General features: G+C 36.9%; 1 protein-coding gene across 3 annotated transcripts in view; it reads left to right on the top strand.

Moving 5' to 3' along the window:
- The window catches only part of si:ch211-195o20.7 (cytospin-A), a 72,221-nt gene extending 67,705 nt beyond the window's left edge, over positions 1-4,516 (top strand). For all 3 annotated transcript variants that reach the window (XM_039748361.1, XM_039748359.1, XM_039748360.1), the window contains exon 12: positions 1,882-4,516. In XM_039748361.1, coding sequence (XP_039604295.1) covers positions 1,882-1,971 — 90 coding nt within the window. In that variant the 3' untranslated portion in view covers positions 1,972-4,516. The remainder of the gene's footprint in view (positions 1-1,881) is intronic.
- The last annotated feature ends 10,497 nt before the right edge of the window (positions 4,517-15,013 follow it).

Raw genomic sequence — 15,013 nt, 5'->3', positions numbered from 1 at the left:
ACAGATAAAATAATACCTGTGATAAATGAAAGATCTCTTTGACACTTTTAACTCTCAAACCATCTTGATATTTAGTCTGTCCTGACACTTGCATCAAGGTATGTGAAATCTGTCATATTGGACTGAAGGTTTTGAACATTTCACTAGAACCACGTCACAAGAAACACAGGGCATTTATGGAGAGGTTTATTTTATAGCGAGGCATAATCACTTCCTTGTCCAGTACAGTTCCATGAGTGTATTTTTTTATTTTTTACATCACTCATCTATATTCAAGTGCAAAGTTGTAATAATTTGCTTTAAGAGGTAAAGTATATCTTTTGTGTCATTACCTAGAGAATCCACTAGGTGGAGCACAATACACTAATAATTCATCTCCTGGAACACAACTCAGAAACATGAACTGAGTGACCACTTGATTCAGTTGGATTCTGGCTACACATCATTTTTACTGGAGAATGCAATTAATAGTAGTTACCTAAAACCATGCCACGTTTGTAGTGTAGTAAATAGTATGCTAGGAAATCCATTACTGCATATCAATATGCTAATAATAATACAGGGCAACTGCAGCATGTAAACAATACTAATATAAACGTGCATCCCAATCTGAACAGATGTTCATTAAATAATGTTCTAATTAAGCTTGCAGTTAATGAATTAGATTAATGTATTCAAAATAAAGAAAAAATATTGTCTCTTGATACTTCTTGCATGTGTTTACTGTATGCTGAACTTCCTTGTCAATTCCTAATACTCTTCATGTGAGTCATTATTAGTGATGCTATCTTTTAAATCAAATTAACTTTGGACTACAAGAACACCAGTGAGAAATGTAATGAAATGCATGTTAATGGCCACCAATGTCCAGATTATGCAAAATTAGTAATAATTATGATGATTGACTGTACACCACAAAGGTCACAGCTCCAGTCTGTTTGTCTGATTTTAATGTGTGGCTTTCACTAAGTCATTTTACAGGACTGTAGCTGTAGAAATCTGTAAATTGTGCAGAGTATGTTACCTTGCTTAAAATCATCTACTAGACCAGGGGTCCTCAGTCTCATTCCTGCCAGTTTTCCTAATAAGAACTCCATCCTTGCCTTGGTATTTGACTACAGCTATGCCTTGTTTAGTGCTTTCATTCATCAAAGACCAATTTTAGTTACTTTGTAGATGAGAGGTCCTCATTTACAGTCCCTGGAGGTCCACATGGCTGAGAGTTTCACTTCAACCAATTTCTTAATTAGAATTAATTTACTACTAAAGCAATACATTTTGTAGCTTGATTTTAGTTATCTTGTCCATTACGATTTAGAACCCATAATTGCCATTTTAGTTTTTAGCATCTGCACTTAATTTTTAATTATTGGCTGTTTTCATAACCAGACATTAAGTTAATAATACAGATAACCAATAAACTAGCAGCTCTCTAGCTAACCTGCTTCCTTTTAAACCTGTGCATATGCACCATGAAGAGTTAACAAATGTTAGAAAGAAATGAGAGGGGAGTTAGAAGGAACATTAAGTTTTTTAAATCTGTTCTGGTCCATAAAACATATGGATAATGTTCTCGGGGAAGGGAACTCTAACAGTGCAATTAAAATTTCTCTTGGATGAATAAAAACACTGACAAGCCAAATAGCACTACGTTTCATTATCAGCAAGGCCTGTCTTCTAATTAGGAATCTACTTGGAAGTAAAACCTGCAGCTACTGTGGCCCTCCAGAACCAAGCTTGAGGACCCCTGAGCTAGACAAATGTGACTCTGCTTTCTTGATATTTTAAGATGCTAAGAGTTTAGGGATTTTTATTTTGCTCCTCTATTTGAGCCCAACAAGGTTTCACTTAATTGTACTAACGTGGATGTCTTCATTTTAGACTGTTGATGAGATGGTGAAAGGAGAAGGACCAGACTGGCAACGTGTACTGGATTATGTTGAAAGCATCTATGTGCACTTTGAGACATGAAGTTTGAGCTGTAATCATTTAGAGATGCCTGAGAGTATGGACTCAAAAGTTTTTGGAGTTGTTTCTGTCAATGTATGAAGTCATGAAAATTCTTTGTCGGTTAGAAAGAGCTGACCTTCAGGTGTCAAATTTGTACAGACTTGATTTTTTCTGTCATAGTAGGTGACTAAGTGTATTTTTTCATACCCTCTATTGCAACATGTTAGCGTGAAGTATGTGTGCCAATTTCTATTTTTTTAAGTTATGAATGAAGTAACATGTTAAACAGCATGTGCCTATGCTGAATATGAACATTATATATAATTTGTTCTCTACTTGTTGTATGTATTAGCCCAAGAAAACCTTTAGAAACCAAAGACTGTGTATGCTTAATGAAAGATCATATGATACATTCTGACAAGTGCTGTGTTCACCAGTTTTATTATCCCAACTTGCAGAGTCACAATTCTTGTATAACATTATTTCAAATATGTAATTTATCATTTTTAAAAAAGAATAATGAACTGACTTACATGCCAGTGTTACAGTGTGTGTTGAGTAATCTCTGCCCACTGTAGTATCACAAGTGACAATTTAAGACTAATGTAGTATATCTTATGCCCAAGTCATTTTGATAATAAGCTGTTCATTATATTGCACAGCCCTGATTTAGTTCATATTTTTGTCTTTTACTGGATGTCATCACAAGTACTTGGTGTATGCTAAATCTTAACTATGATGGACACATAGCAAATTTGTAGAATAAAACTCAATACAGTAGATAGAAGTCACTGTATAAAAACATGCCATTCTTACAAATTTCTCTTGCAAGTATGGTACTGACTGAGCCATTATTCAACTTGGCAGTCTTTACAGTACTGCAAAGTTAAACATACAGTGAATGCTCACTATAACATGATTTGATATACTGGAAATCCTGTATCATAATGGTGGAAATGAAGTAAAAATGCTAACTTTATTTTGCTATTCATATGTGCCACAGATCCAAGGAGATTAGTGCTGGAGTTCACATTTACAGAGATCAGAGGCAGCAACAACAGCTGACACACTGTATCAATCATTCAAAAAAGAATGACCAGCCTATCCTGCTTCAGTAAAATCAAGGGCAAAGTTAGTAGAGCTGAGTTCCAGTAGTCCCCACGATATCACCAGAAAAATGCCCTTAAATGAATTATTGCAGAAAAAGGCATTTTCACAATTTTGTGGTTGCTGAAGTGCAATTGGGGACAACATAATTGCATAAAGAAATGACCAACTGAATTTGAAGGAGGAAGTTGACCGCTCGATCATTTCAATTCAGGTATAAACTGCAAATGTCATTTAAATGTTGAATGAATAAAACTTTTCCTGGATTAAAATTGAATTAGGAATAAAAAAAAATTAATACTGATGTTTGTGAAAGTGTTTGTTTTGAGAACTGGATCTGTAGTTAAAGACAAAGAACGAGAGAGAGAGAATAGATTTCAATGTCTGGAGTGGTCAAACTGGCAAGTGGTGATTTTATTGGTTAGTCAATCATAAATCCTAAAAAACGCACCTCAATGCACTTAAACATCAAATCACTTCGATGCTTCATATTTTTCCCAGCTAAATCTAAAGGATTAACTCTGAAACGTAGAGGGTAATGGTTGACCATACACTACTCACATATTTAACAGATGCTTTATCTACCATATCTAAGATAACCTCCATCTTGTTACCCTATGTCATAGAAATTCATATGGCTCCTAACTTAAGGATTGCTATGATGCTAAGCTTGTGTTTGTTTTTATTTTTTGTTTCCATTGTGTACTATACTTATTACAAATGTAAGATGATCATCATGCTCTGTACATATAGCATATACTGAATGTCGTAACTTTGGAGAATGTACTCTGTGTACAGTAGCTGTTCAATAAAAATTAATAGATCAAAAGTTGAATAGCATGCCCAGAGCAAAAATAAACTGCTTTATAGATAAGATTTAAGACAAATAATGAAAATGTTAGTTTGAACCAGGTGAAAATGGGGAAGCAAGGTTTTGCTGGGAGTCTAACAATGGGTCTGTTTTAGAAAGAGCGATTTGATAACTCTGGATTTCAGAACGAATGTTGCATTGTTATTGCACAATTTTTGCACCAACTTGTGCCTGAATACTGGAATTTAATTGGCTCACACAATCCTGCTTAAGTTCATTGGGATTAATGCACGTTCACAGCGAAATTTACAAGTCCTTGCGAGTCAAGCACTGAACAGCTGATCAAGCATGGACTACAAGTCTGAGAAACCAAGAGATCAACCTTCGTGCCAGCAGAAGACCATCTGCTGGTTTAAGTTCAGGAAGAATATTGGAGGATCGGACAAATGAAGAGAAATACAGCAACTGCTAAGGAAAGGGAGATGTGGAAAAATATCACCAATAGAATAAATGTATAAAACAGTTAATCAGTGAAATCTGTGTGAACTTTGTATGATTATTGAATTGTACAAAATGTAATCCTGGTGATGTTACTTGAAATGTTCTATGCCCTCAAGTAAACATTGTATTCTGTTTTTGCAATATTAATGATGGCCCAAAAGTATAATTAGAGTTGTTCTAGGTGTTACTGTGAGAGATGTTGATCGTGATTGTACCTGCAATTAACCCTGTATTGTCTAGGAATTACACTTTGGACCTGGAACTACACCTATTCTTTTAAATGTATCTTACCCTGTTCAAATTTTAGACCCTGCATATTTGGCCTCAAGTTTGTAATTGTGTGTGCCATCTCATTTCATCTAAAGAATGGATAAAAGGACACATTGATATTTGTACTGAGTATTTGATATACTGTACGTACTTGTGCTTTATTCACAAAAGCCATCATTCAAAAGAACTACAGTACAATGCAGAAATTCTGTTATTGCCATATTCCTATACAGAACCCCTAATCGAAACTGCATTATTAAGCCTGTTGGTTAAAGGTGTCTGCTGAAGACAAGAGCCTACAGAGGTGTTTCTAAAAGAGGTGAGAGCTTCTAAAGAGGGGCTGAAGGGAAGCCACTTCTTCCACCAGAGAATCCGCTGTTTGTTGTTACTGCTCAGAAATGCTGCAGTTTTTTAAAATTTGGTTTTCTTACCTGCGGCTCAATGGAATTCCTTTTTGATGGTGGTAATTTGTTTCAACCAAACAGCCTGTCTGTGTGTGCAGACACTGCTTCAAAGTTAGGCTTACTTTTGTGATCACTTTGCGGATATGTGAACGTTGTGAAAAATTTTGCTCTTAGCAAAAAGAGCCCATGATTTGTATCGATGTGTTGAACACATCCTAACTTAAAACCTCAGTTTCGAAATGATAATGTTCATGCATATAGGTATAGTGAAAAATTCAGAACCACGTTCACTGTACTGGTCCTTATCTGTACATGCCAGAATGTCTGATTGCGGGCTGAGTGTGTATTTTTAGGCAATATTTGGTGAGGTAATTGTGCTTAAAGCCTTTGATTTTATGACTAGTTGCTCTGCTCCTTAATTGTTGTGTCCTCAAAGTGTTAACACTTCAAATAAGACTTTTTTTGTGGGATATTTTCCAGGCATTGGTTGTCCCGGTAATGGGGCTAGGTTTTGTCAAATCTTTCTTTCTGCAGCATACAAATCTTGAGCCTGTTCCAGGAAGTAGGATTAACAAGTTATCCACAGCTTTGTCTTCTCTGATCATGTAATTCTGGTTTAATTTGTTCAAAATAATGGAGATTTGGCTAAACCCAGGTTTTATGGAATGGAATTAGCCTGAGTTCTGTTTACTCCTGGCTTAGTTTAACTTGATTCAACTATTGTCTGGAATAGACCCATTATTGAAGATAATGTATTAAAGCAAAATTGTCTCACCAAACAGAATGAGAACGTGTATATTTACAAAAAGTCTTAGCGGTCAAATTGGAATGTAAATGTACACACAATATTATGTACTATACTAGACAAAAAAGGTGCAAAAATCTATTATAAATATAAGGAGAGAGTTAAGGGACAGAACCACAGACAAAATATTGGGTTTCAACACAATGGAGAAGTTTATTTACAAGTGTAGGGACAAAACAGTGTTGTGCAGGCTTTATAACACAGGGAAAGGCAATGACATACAAAAATCAATAAAGACAAACATGGTGATTGTTTACAGTAATAATAGTTAAATCCAATGTACTCAATTAAAAAGGAAAAAATATATACACTACGAAAGCCAGTCTTCCTATATTAACATGCTGTTCAGAAAATTAAGTGTATTTACAGAAAGTGCACCAAAACCCAATCAATATAAATATCTCCACCAAACCTTTGCTATTACTGGAGGATATCTATACTAATAAAAGGCAAAGCCCTCACTCACTCACTGACTCATCACTAATTCTCCAACTTCCCGTGTAGGTAGAAGGCTGAAATTTGACAGGCTCATTCCTTACAGCTTACTTACAAAAGTTGGGCAGGTTTCATTTCGAAATTCTACACGTAATGGTCATAACTGGAACCTATTTTTTCGTCCATATACTATAATAAACGTCTGCTCGATGGCTGTGGGAGGCGGAGTTACGCCTCCCACGTAATTTAGTGCCTGCCCATATAAGACCGTCCGTCAGCGGCAATCCAATAGAAACACTGCCGCTAAATATTCACGGGTGAAGGACTGCGCTTATGCAGACGAAGATGAGATGGTCAGGGTGGTGTTTGGCACAAACTCAGCGAAACTGTGAGAGAAACTTTTAAGTGCCGGGTCTTAGCTAACATTAAATACAGCCGTGGACATCGCACGAGATGGCACCAGCACAGCTGGGAACCTTCGATGCATGTACACCGAACGGCTCATGTGAACTGACACAGTGCACAAACAAAAAGCAGCAGTTCCAAAGAGTGCTGAACAAAAACCGAATTACACAACTGCAGAAACAAAGCACGGTGTGAACCGTAAGTTTAAATTAAGTTTATAGACACACTCTCGCTGCCGTTTGTCATGCCTACGACGAGTATGGTATTCGCGAGATGCAAGGTATAAACGAGACTTTGGATCACTTTGTTGCGGAGTTAAAATTGCTGTAGCAAGAAACTTTGAAGTGCCGGGTCTTAGCTAACATTAAATAAAGTGGTGGACATCGCAAGATCGCACAAGCACAGCTGAGAAGCTTCGATGCATGTACTCCGAGCGGCTCGTGTCAACTGACTTTGCAGGACTGGAAAAGATTAAATTAAGCTCATACACACGCTACCGCTAAATATTCACAGGCAATTTCCACAACTTACTACCGGGAATGCCTGTTGAACATCTTACATTCACGAGTTCCGATTTGGGTGTTGAACACTTCGATGAATGAAACGTGTTATCTTTACAACGGTTGACAAACACGGAATAAACTTGAACACAACACGTCCTCCAAATACGAACCTGATTGAAAGAAATAATGCGAATCAAATCCTTGATGACAGCAACACACATAACGGTCACAAGACTATTACATTGACAATCATGTTACGTTATTTTTAAAATGTTTCCTTTTCCTAGCACAAGCACAGCTGAGAAGCTTCGATGCATGTACTCCATAACGAATTAAAAAAAATAACACATTTAATCACACTTCGCATTCCAAGCAAAGGGTAACTTTTGTCAATGCATGATTTCCTGGTACATCGATTACATTGATGCACACATCAGAGCTACAAAAATGTAAGAGTCAAAAGAAGGCGCGTTTCTAGGACTGATCGGAGGGAAATTTCATTTCAAAAGACTACCAGATGGAAGCCTTTTGATAAAAGCGTGGTTTTGTGCCCACTGTCCAAATACGAACCTGATTGAAAGAAATAATAATAATGAAATCCTTGATGACAGCAACAGTCATAATTGTCACAAAACTATTACATTGACAATCATGTTACGTTATTTTTAAAATGTTTCCTTTTCTTAGCACAAGCACAGCTGAGAAGCTTTGATGCATGTACTCCATAACGCGTTAAAAAAATAACACATTTAATCACACTTTGCATTCCAAGCAAAGGGTAACTTTTGTCAATGCATGATTTCCTGGTACATCGATTATATTGATGCACACATCAGAGCTACAACAATGTAAGAGTCGGAAGAAAGTGCGTTGCTAGCACTGATCGGAGGCAAATTTCATTTCAAAATACTACCCGACGAAAGCCTTGATAAAAGCGTGGTTTGGTGCAAACTGTGCAAAAATGAGTTTGCATACCACCGAGGCACTTCAACCTTACGGTTCCATCTAAATGCAAAACACGTTACAGTGAGCACAGAAACTGTTTATGCTGTTAGCACTAGCAGTACGGGTTCGAGTACCAACAAAAGGTGTCGGCAGCCTCATGAAATGACTGGCTTCAGGACCAAAATTAGTAAGTCAACATCGGTCAAACTTACAAATTCTCTCGCAAAATACATTGCTTTGGACTGTAGACCACTAACAGTGGTGGAAGATGGGGGTTAGAAAATGTGCTACAGTTAGCGTATTTCAAGTAAAATTCAACAGCTTTATGACATTGAAAAGCAAGCAAAATTAGATGCATTACAGAAAGCGGACTTTGTGGCTCTTACTGGGGATCATTGGACTTCCGTGACCGTTAGTAATTCTAATTACATCTAATTACAAAATGTTCAATGATCACACTGTTTTAGCCTAATGTACAAAATAATTTTGGCTAAGGTTACTCACAGTTTAAAGGTGAGGCTGGTCAAATTACCTTTTATGTTTCTGCCTTATTTTTTTAAGAAGAAAAACTGCACTTTAATGTTGAAAATTTTGTTATTATTATTTAACGACAATACCATTCTGAAAATGTACTTAAAGTACTTAAAATACCGCTTTTTTTTTTTTTAAGTCTGCCCAATTTTAGCCTGGGATCATATTTTTGTTTCTGTTTTGAAATGAAATGCAGTTTAAATGCATTTTTTTTTTCAGAAATTAAAACAGCTTCAGTTTACAATATTCCTGTCCATGTCTATTATTTGATTCTGTCGCCCACTAAAACCCTTTTAAATTAAAAAACAACATTTGCGAGTTGGGGAAAATTTTCATTTGTGCTTACATTCAATTAATGAAAATTAATTAATTACACAGCCTCTAATTAATTAGATACATTTTTATATATATATATATGTAGATATGTATATATATGTAGATATGTATATGCATATATATGTATATATATATGTGTGTGTCTGTGTGTATATATACTGTATATGTATATATGTATGTGTGATATATATGTATCTATATACAGTATATGTGTATGTGTGTATATATTTGTTTATATGTGTGTACTGTATATATATATATATATATATATATATATATATATATATATATATATGCCAGCAACACTCATGACAATGACAACACAATTACATTGTCAATCATGTTACATTATTATAAAATGTTTCCTTTTCTTTTTCATTACTTCTTTAACACAATACTTCTCCGGTGCGAAATATACAAATAAATATATATATAAATACAATATATATACAAAAGTAGGCACAAGCCATTGGCAACGATTGCATTCCAAAATGCTCTGCAATGTTACTACATCACTCGCTACTCAGCCAAAAGCCAGTAAGAAAGATAACCCCTGCAGGCAAGAAGTTCATTTTAAACTAGGGAGCATTACTGCCTGTAATCCTGCCTCACTCTGCTCCCTTCCACAAATCGTGCCTGACACAGACATGTTCCAATTGCACCCTACGCCGCACCTCCTTGTGTGAGTGAGTGCCCCTACCAAGTGCTCCACTCTGACATGCTGATGCTTCCTCCAAACACTATTTTAAGTTACACTTTTGTTTTTACTTGGCATCCCTTTTACTGAAACAATGCATGTCATTCATTAGACTAATGCTCCATGCTTCTTGTTCTATACCAGCAGGTGGCTATGACGCTTGCATTTTGACTGGGCATAAGTGAAGTCCAGTAGCCATTTTCTAAATCCACATATCCCCAGCCACTGGAATTTCTCAGTGCAGTCCTGCAATTAAAATGTTAATGGAAGCACACGCTCACACTTTTCAAATGTGTGCTTACTTTTACTTTATCAAGTGTACTGTACAAGGTGTAGCAGAAAAGTAATGAGACTGGCAACACTGCAAGCGATCTGGCAACGCTGCGCTGTTGTCCTTGATAGAGCATGTGTATCAGTACCCTCCCATAGCTCAGTGCGAGTTTCAACTCCTTCCGTTAACTACGTGATTTTTGTGACTGCTATTAGCGAAGTTGTGTTTTTGGTTGTGCGTCACGCAAAATGGAACAGCGTAATTTGGAGCAACGTTGTGCCATTAAATTTTGTGTTAAGCTTGGAGAATCGGCAAGTGTGACATTAAAACAGGCCTATGGGGAATATTCTTTATCCCGAGCTCAAGTTTTTCAGGGAGGCCTTCAACTTCGAAAACCAATGAAAACATCGAACGTGTGAACACTCTTGTGAGATCAGACCGTCGTTTAACATTAAGAATGTTGAGTGAACAATTAAATTTGAACAGATTTACCGTTCATCAAATTTTGACTGAACATTTGCACATGCGAAAGGTCTGTGCCAAAATGGTGCCAAAAAACCTCACAATTGAGCAGAAGGACAATCGAAAAAACGCATTCCTGTGGTTCCCCAGCCCCCTTATTCACCTGACCTCAGTCCGTGTGACTTTTTCCTTTTTCCTAAACTGAAAAATGTCCTCAAAGGACGTCATTTCGGGACTTTAGAAAACATCCAAAAGAGTGTAACGGACATGCTGAAGACCATACCGGTTGAAGACTTCCAGCGCTGCTACCAACAGTGGGAACAACGTCTCCATCAGTGTGTAGCTGCCCAAGGGAACAACTTTGAATGGGATAACATTGATGTTTGAAAAAAATAAAAACTTTGGTAAATAAAAAATCAGTCTCATTACTTTTCTGCCACACCTCGTATATGGTTTTACACTGGTCTTAAACTTTTTTCTTCAAACTGGTAATGACTGACAAACACATTACCACATAGTCCTAAAACAGTATCTGCTGTCCACTCTTTTTACAGCGTGTAAAAATAGACCAAGTGAAACTGACACGATAAGGTCAGGAATCAAAATTTAATATGGTTGCTCTCTTGGGGTAATTTTCCCAATTTTCTCTCTTGTACGTCTTCACTTACCAAAGCAATAATCTATTATTTGTGCTCTAGAGACACCCAGATTTCCTAATTTCCTTTAGTGGTATCTCATCATCTTCTGAAATATGGAAGAAGTATTTGGATAGCCCTTACATTCTGGTGGGTTGGGCCAAATATCAGTTCTTCAAGTTTCACTTCTTTCAATTAAAGTTTTTTTTTTCTTAACAAAAGAGATAAATTAATACTATATCACTGACAAATGCATAGGACAGCCAATTAAAATAAAAGTGGTATTCAAAACATTTTGAAGGTCTGCCTCAGATAAGTCAACATTAATAGCAAAGTGCCAAATATCCATTGTCATGACTGAAGTGCTAACTCTCCATCCATGGTGGGTTGTACCCAGTGCTACCAGTATAGGCTCTGACCTTCTGCAAATGTAACTTAGATTAAGTGGATCTTGGACTATAATATGTTATTGTTATTGTTCAAGTGTAGGATAATATAAAAAAATAAATACATTAATACAATGATGAGTGAGGAAACCAGAAAGAGAGTAGCTGCCATAACAAAACTTCTCCTGAAGGGTTTGAATCACTTTTATGCCATATTCTTTAAAAATTGTTACATTGTGCTTGTTTGTTAAAAGGTACTATTGAAGTTATATACTAGTGTTATTTAAATCTGTTCTGATTACATTTTCAGTTAAAAAAGGACCTGCCACAGTCAGAGAAAGACTCAAGACTAAGTTTATATGTTGTTAGAAGAACAAAACATGTAATGGGACATTTCTAAATTTATAATCCTCCTTTGTGAGGGGCAACAGTGGCTGCCGTTTCTGTACTGCACACAATTCCCTTAATCAGAGGCTATTTTTGTGTTGTACTAAAATTCAGGTTTGATTTACTTTTTCCTTTGACTACTTTCTGCTTTTCAGTCACAGTTCTTTGATGCCATAGTAATTGCAAAATATTATTGCAGACAATTCAAATACTATGGACCAATTTTTTGCTTTGAACTGAGCTCTTTGCCCAGTCAGAGTGCTTGTATGTATCCTGAAATTGTGAATAGAGAAATAATTAAAGTTAGCAATATGAACCTAATTATTGTAATGTTTTCTGGTACACAGAAATTATCCCACTTTTAAATTACTTACTTAAACCCATTACTCCTCCTGGAATACAGGCCATTGACGACAGTCCATCAGCACCCCTTGTCCAACACTGTTGTCAGTAGTTGCCCCCATCCAAGTCCTGTCAGCTTGACAGCAGCATCAATGTCCCTTTTCCAAATGCTTCTTGATCCACCTCATTTCCTCTTGTTTTGGGGAATACATGTCAATGCCTGACATGTGATGTTTGAAGCTGGTTTTCACATTGTGGCAGATGGCCCGGACATTGTTTGTCGCACCCAACACACGTTTATTTACACTAATTATATTTACAATACAGTACACGTCCCAGTGCCTCTTGCACCGGTCCCCCAAAGTCCAGGCCTCACAGTCCAACTGCCTTTCTCCTGGCCGCCTCCAGTCCTCTCTCCAGCTGCGTCCTTCTTCCACCCGACTTCCATTACTGAATGAAGGGAGGTGGCCCCTTATATCGGAACCCGGATGGGCTCCAGCTGCTTCCCGGCATTCCTCCGCAGACACGCCCCAGTGTGGCGGAAGTGCCGGCTGCACACCAGGAAGCCCTCCGGGTGTCCCCTGTCTTCTTCCTGCTCCAGGTTTCTTCAGGCACTGGGGCGCCGCCTGGCGGTGGCCACGGGCCCCTACAGGGTTGGGCTTCCAAGCCCTCTACCTGTGGCCCCCAATACAACCAGGACGGTTGCCTCCTCGCGGTCTGGAGGAGGTACAAGCCCTCCTCCAGTCCTCCTGGGTGTCCCAGCTGGGGGTGGAGCCACAACATGAATCCTCTATCCCATCCCAATTTTTTTCTCAGTATTTCCTCTTATGTGGGATGCTGCAGTTTCCTTTGCCACAAGTCAATATTGCTGATGGCTTTTGACCAGTGAATCCAAAATCCTGCACAAACACTGGTCCAAAAATGTCTGAATCTCTCTCCTGGCAGTCTTGGTGATTCTCCACATTTCAGTGCCCTACAGAAGTTAATGTTGGAATTAAAGAAATGTATCTTGGAAAGGCTGCTGATGTTCTTGAACTGGCTGAATACTGATTTTGACTTGTTGATCCTAGCTTTGATGTTCATATCTGTTCCTACTTACTTGTCCACCACACTCTAAGTTACATGTAGGCTTCTACCACCTCCATTATCCCTTCCCAGTCTGCGTTCACCTTCAGCAGCTTCATCTTTCCTTTGTGAATTTTAAGACCATCTGGGCTGATGATGTGAGTATATTGAATGACATCTCTTGCATCTATTTGTGATTTTGAACTTTAATGGTAACCTAAAACCCTTTCAAAAAAGTTGTAATTTATAGCAATGATAACTAATAGAGATAATCCACAGAACAAAAAAACTTTGAATCATACCTGGACTAGTTTGTTGAAGTGTACCCACTTCTTAGAAACTAAAAAGAATGTGAGCAATCAAAATAGTACCAGAAAAATATCTCAAACTTTAGGTTTAGTTTGTTCAAAGTTTTTACAAAAAGCAAAACACATCCTGCAGGGTCATTTTAATTCAAGCAAAAAAGGGCAGAAAATTATAATTGAAGTATTAGTTAAGGTATGAGTTTAATGAAAGATACAAACCAGAAAAGTACAACTCTGCTGCTGCTGATGCTTTCAGTTGTTTATATTGTAGTTACCCGGAGATATTCCCTACATAGAACACACAAAAAGAATGGAAAGTTGAGTATGAGAGAGAGAGAGAGAACTTTATTTGTCGCTAGTGGGAAATTTGTTTCTTTACAGGAGCTCTTTAAATAAATAACTACACATATATATATATATATATATATATGAGGTATACACACATTATATATATATATATATACTGTATATATATATATATATTGTATATATATATACTGTATATATATATATATATATATATATATATATATATATATATATATATATATATATATATACTCTATAGTCTGAGCACACACCAGAATGACTACAAAGAAAGACATTAAAAAAAAAAAAAACTTCTGACTTCTTGGCACGTGCTGTAAACTCTGTAAAGTACAAAGTCAAATGTCATGCTTTTCACTTCATTAAGGTGAAAGAAACCAAAAAAGGTCAATGAACATCATTGGTATTTCAAAAGAAACCATCTCTCACAACAAGAGGAATCTGTCACTCTGTCAACTTTAAATGTTGCCAGCCATAAACAGATTCTTAATGCTTTCAATTTTTGTGTGTCATTAACAAATTCTTTTTGCTGAAAGTTAGGTTGATATGTCCTATCATCCAGTTTTTTGCCATCACCATGTCATTCAGAGTTCAAATGATGAGTTGAGGATGAGAACAAACTTTTGATGACCCACCAGACAGTTCCAATGCGCGCTCACACTTGTGCACAACATGAAAACTTTGAAGCTTTCCATACAAACTGCACACAGTAGGTGAGCTGAGATTTGAATCAGGATCTCTGGTGATGTGAAACACCCCACACTTCATAACATGGGTGACATCTGAATTAAATGAAAGATCTGTATTAGTAGATTAATTTATATACTTTCAATTTGACACCATTTCATTCAAATTTGTTTAACACCAAGTTATTTGCCAAGTACAGAAAAGAAGCTATTTTTAATAGCGATACCACCTGCAGGGAAGACCCCATTCCAAAAAAAGCTTCCTTTGCAGATCAGAATGGAAACTAATAAGAGCACAATGGAGGAACTGAGACCAGTAAAGCTGTCACAGATGTAGAGAACTCATTGCAGGAGAAATATGGGGTTTCAGAATTGATCAAATACACTGCTTACACTTTGGTAAAGAACTGTTAAAGATCTTTCTTTCTTATGTAAGGCCTGAAGCAA

The sequence above is a fragment of the Polypterus senegalus genome, chromosome 3, assembly GCF_016835505.1.
Source record: "Polypterus senegalus isolate Bchr_013 chromosome 3, ASM1683550v1, whole genome shotgun sequence".
NCBI classification, from domain to species: domain Eukaryota; kingdom Metazoa; phylum Chordata; class Cladistia; order Polypteriformes; family Polypteridae; genus Polypterus; species Polypterus senegalus.
The sequence above is the reverse complement of the archived record's forward strand: the minus strand, read 5'-3'. Positions and strand labels throughout refer to the sequence as shown.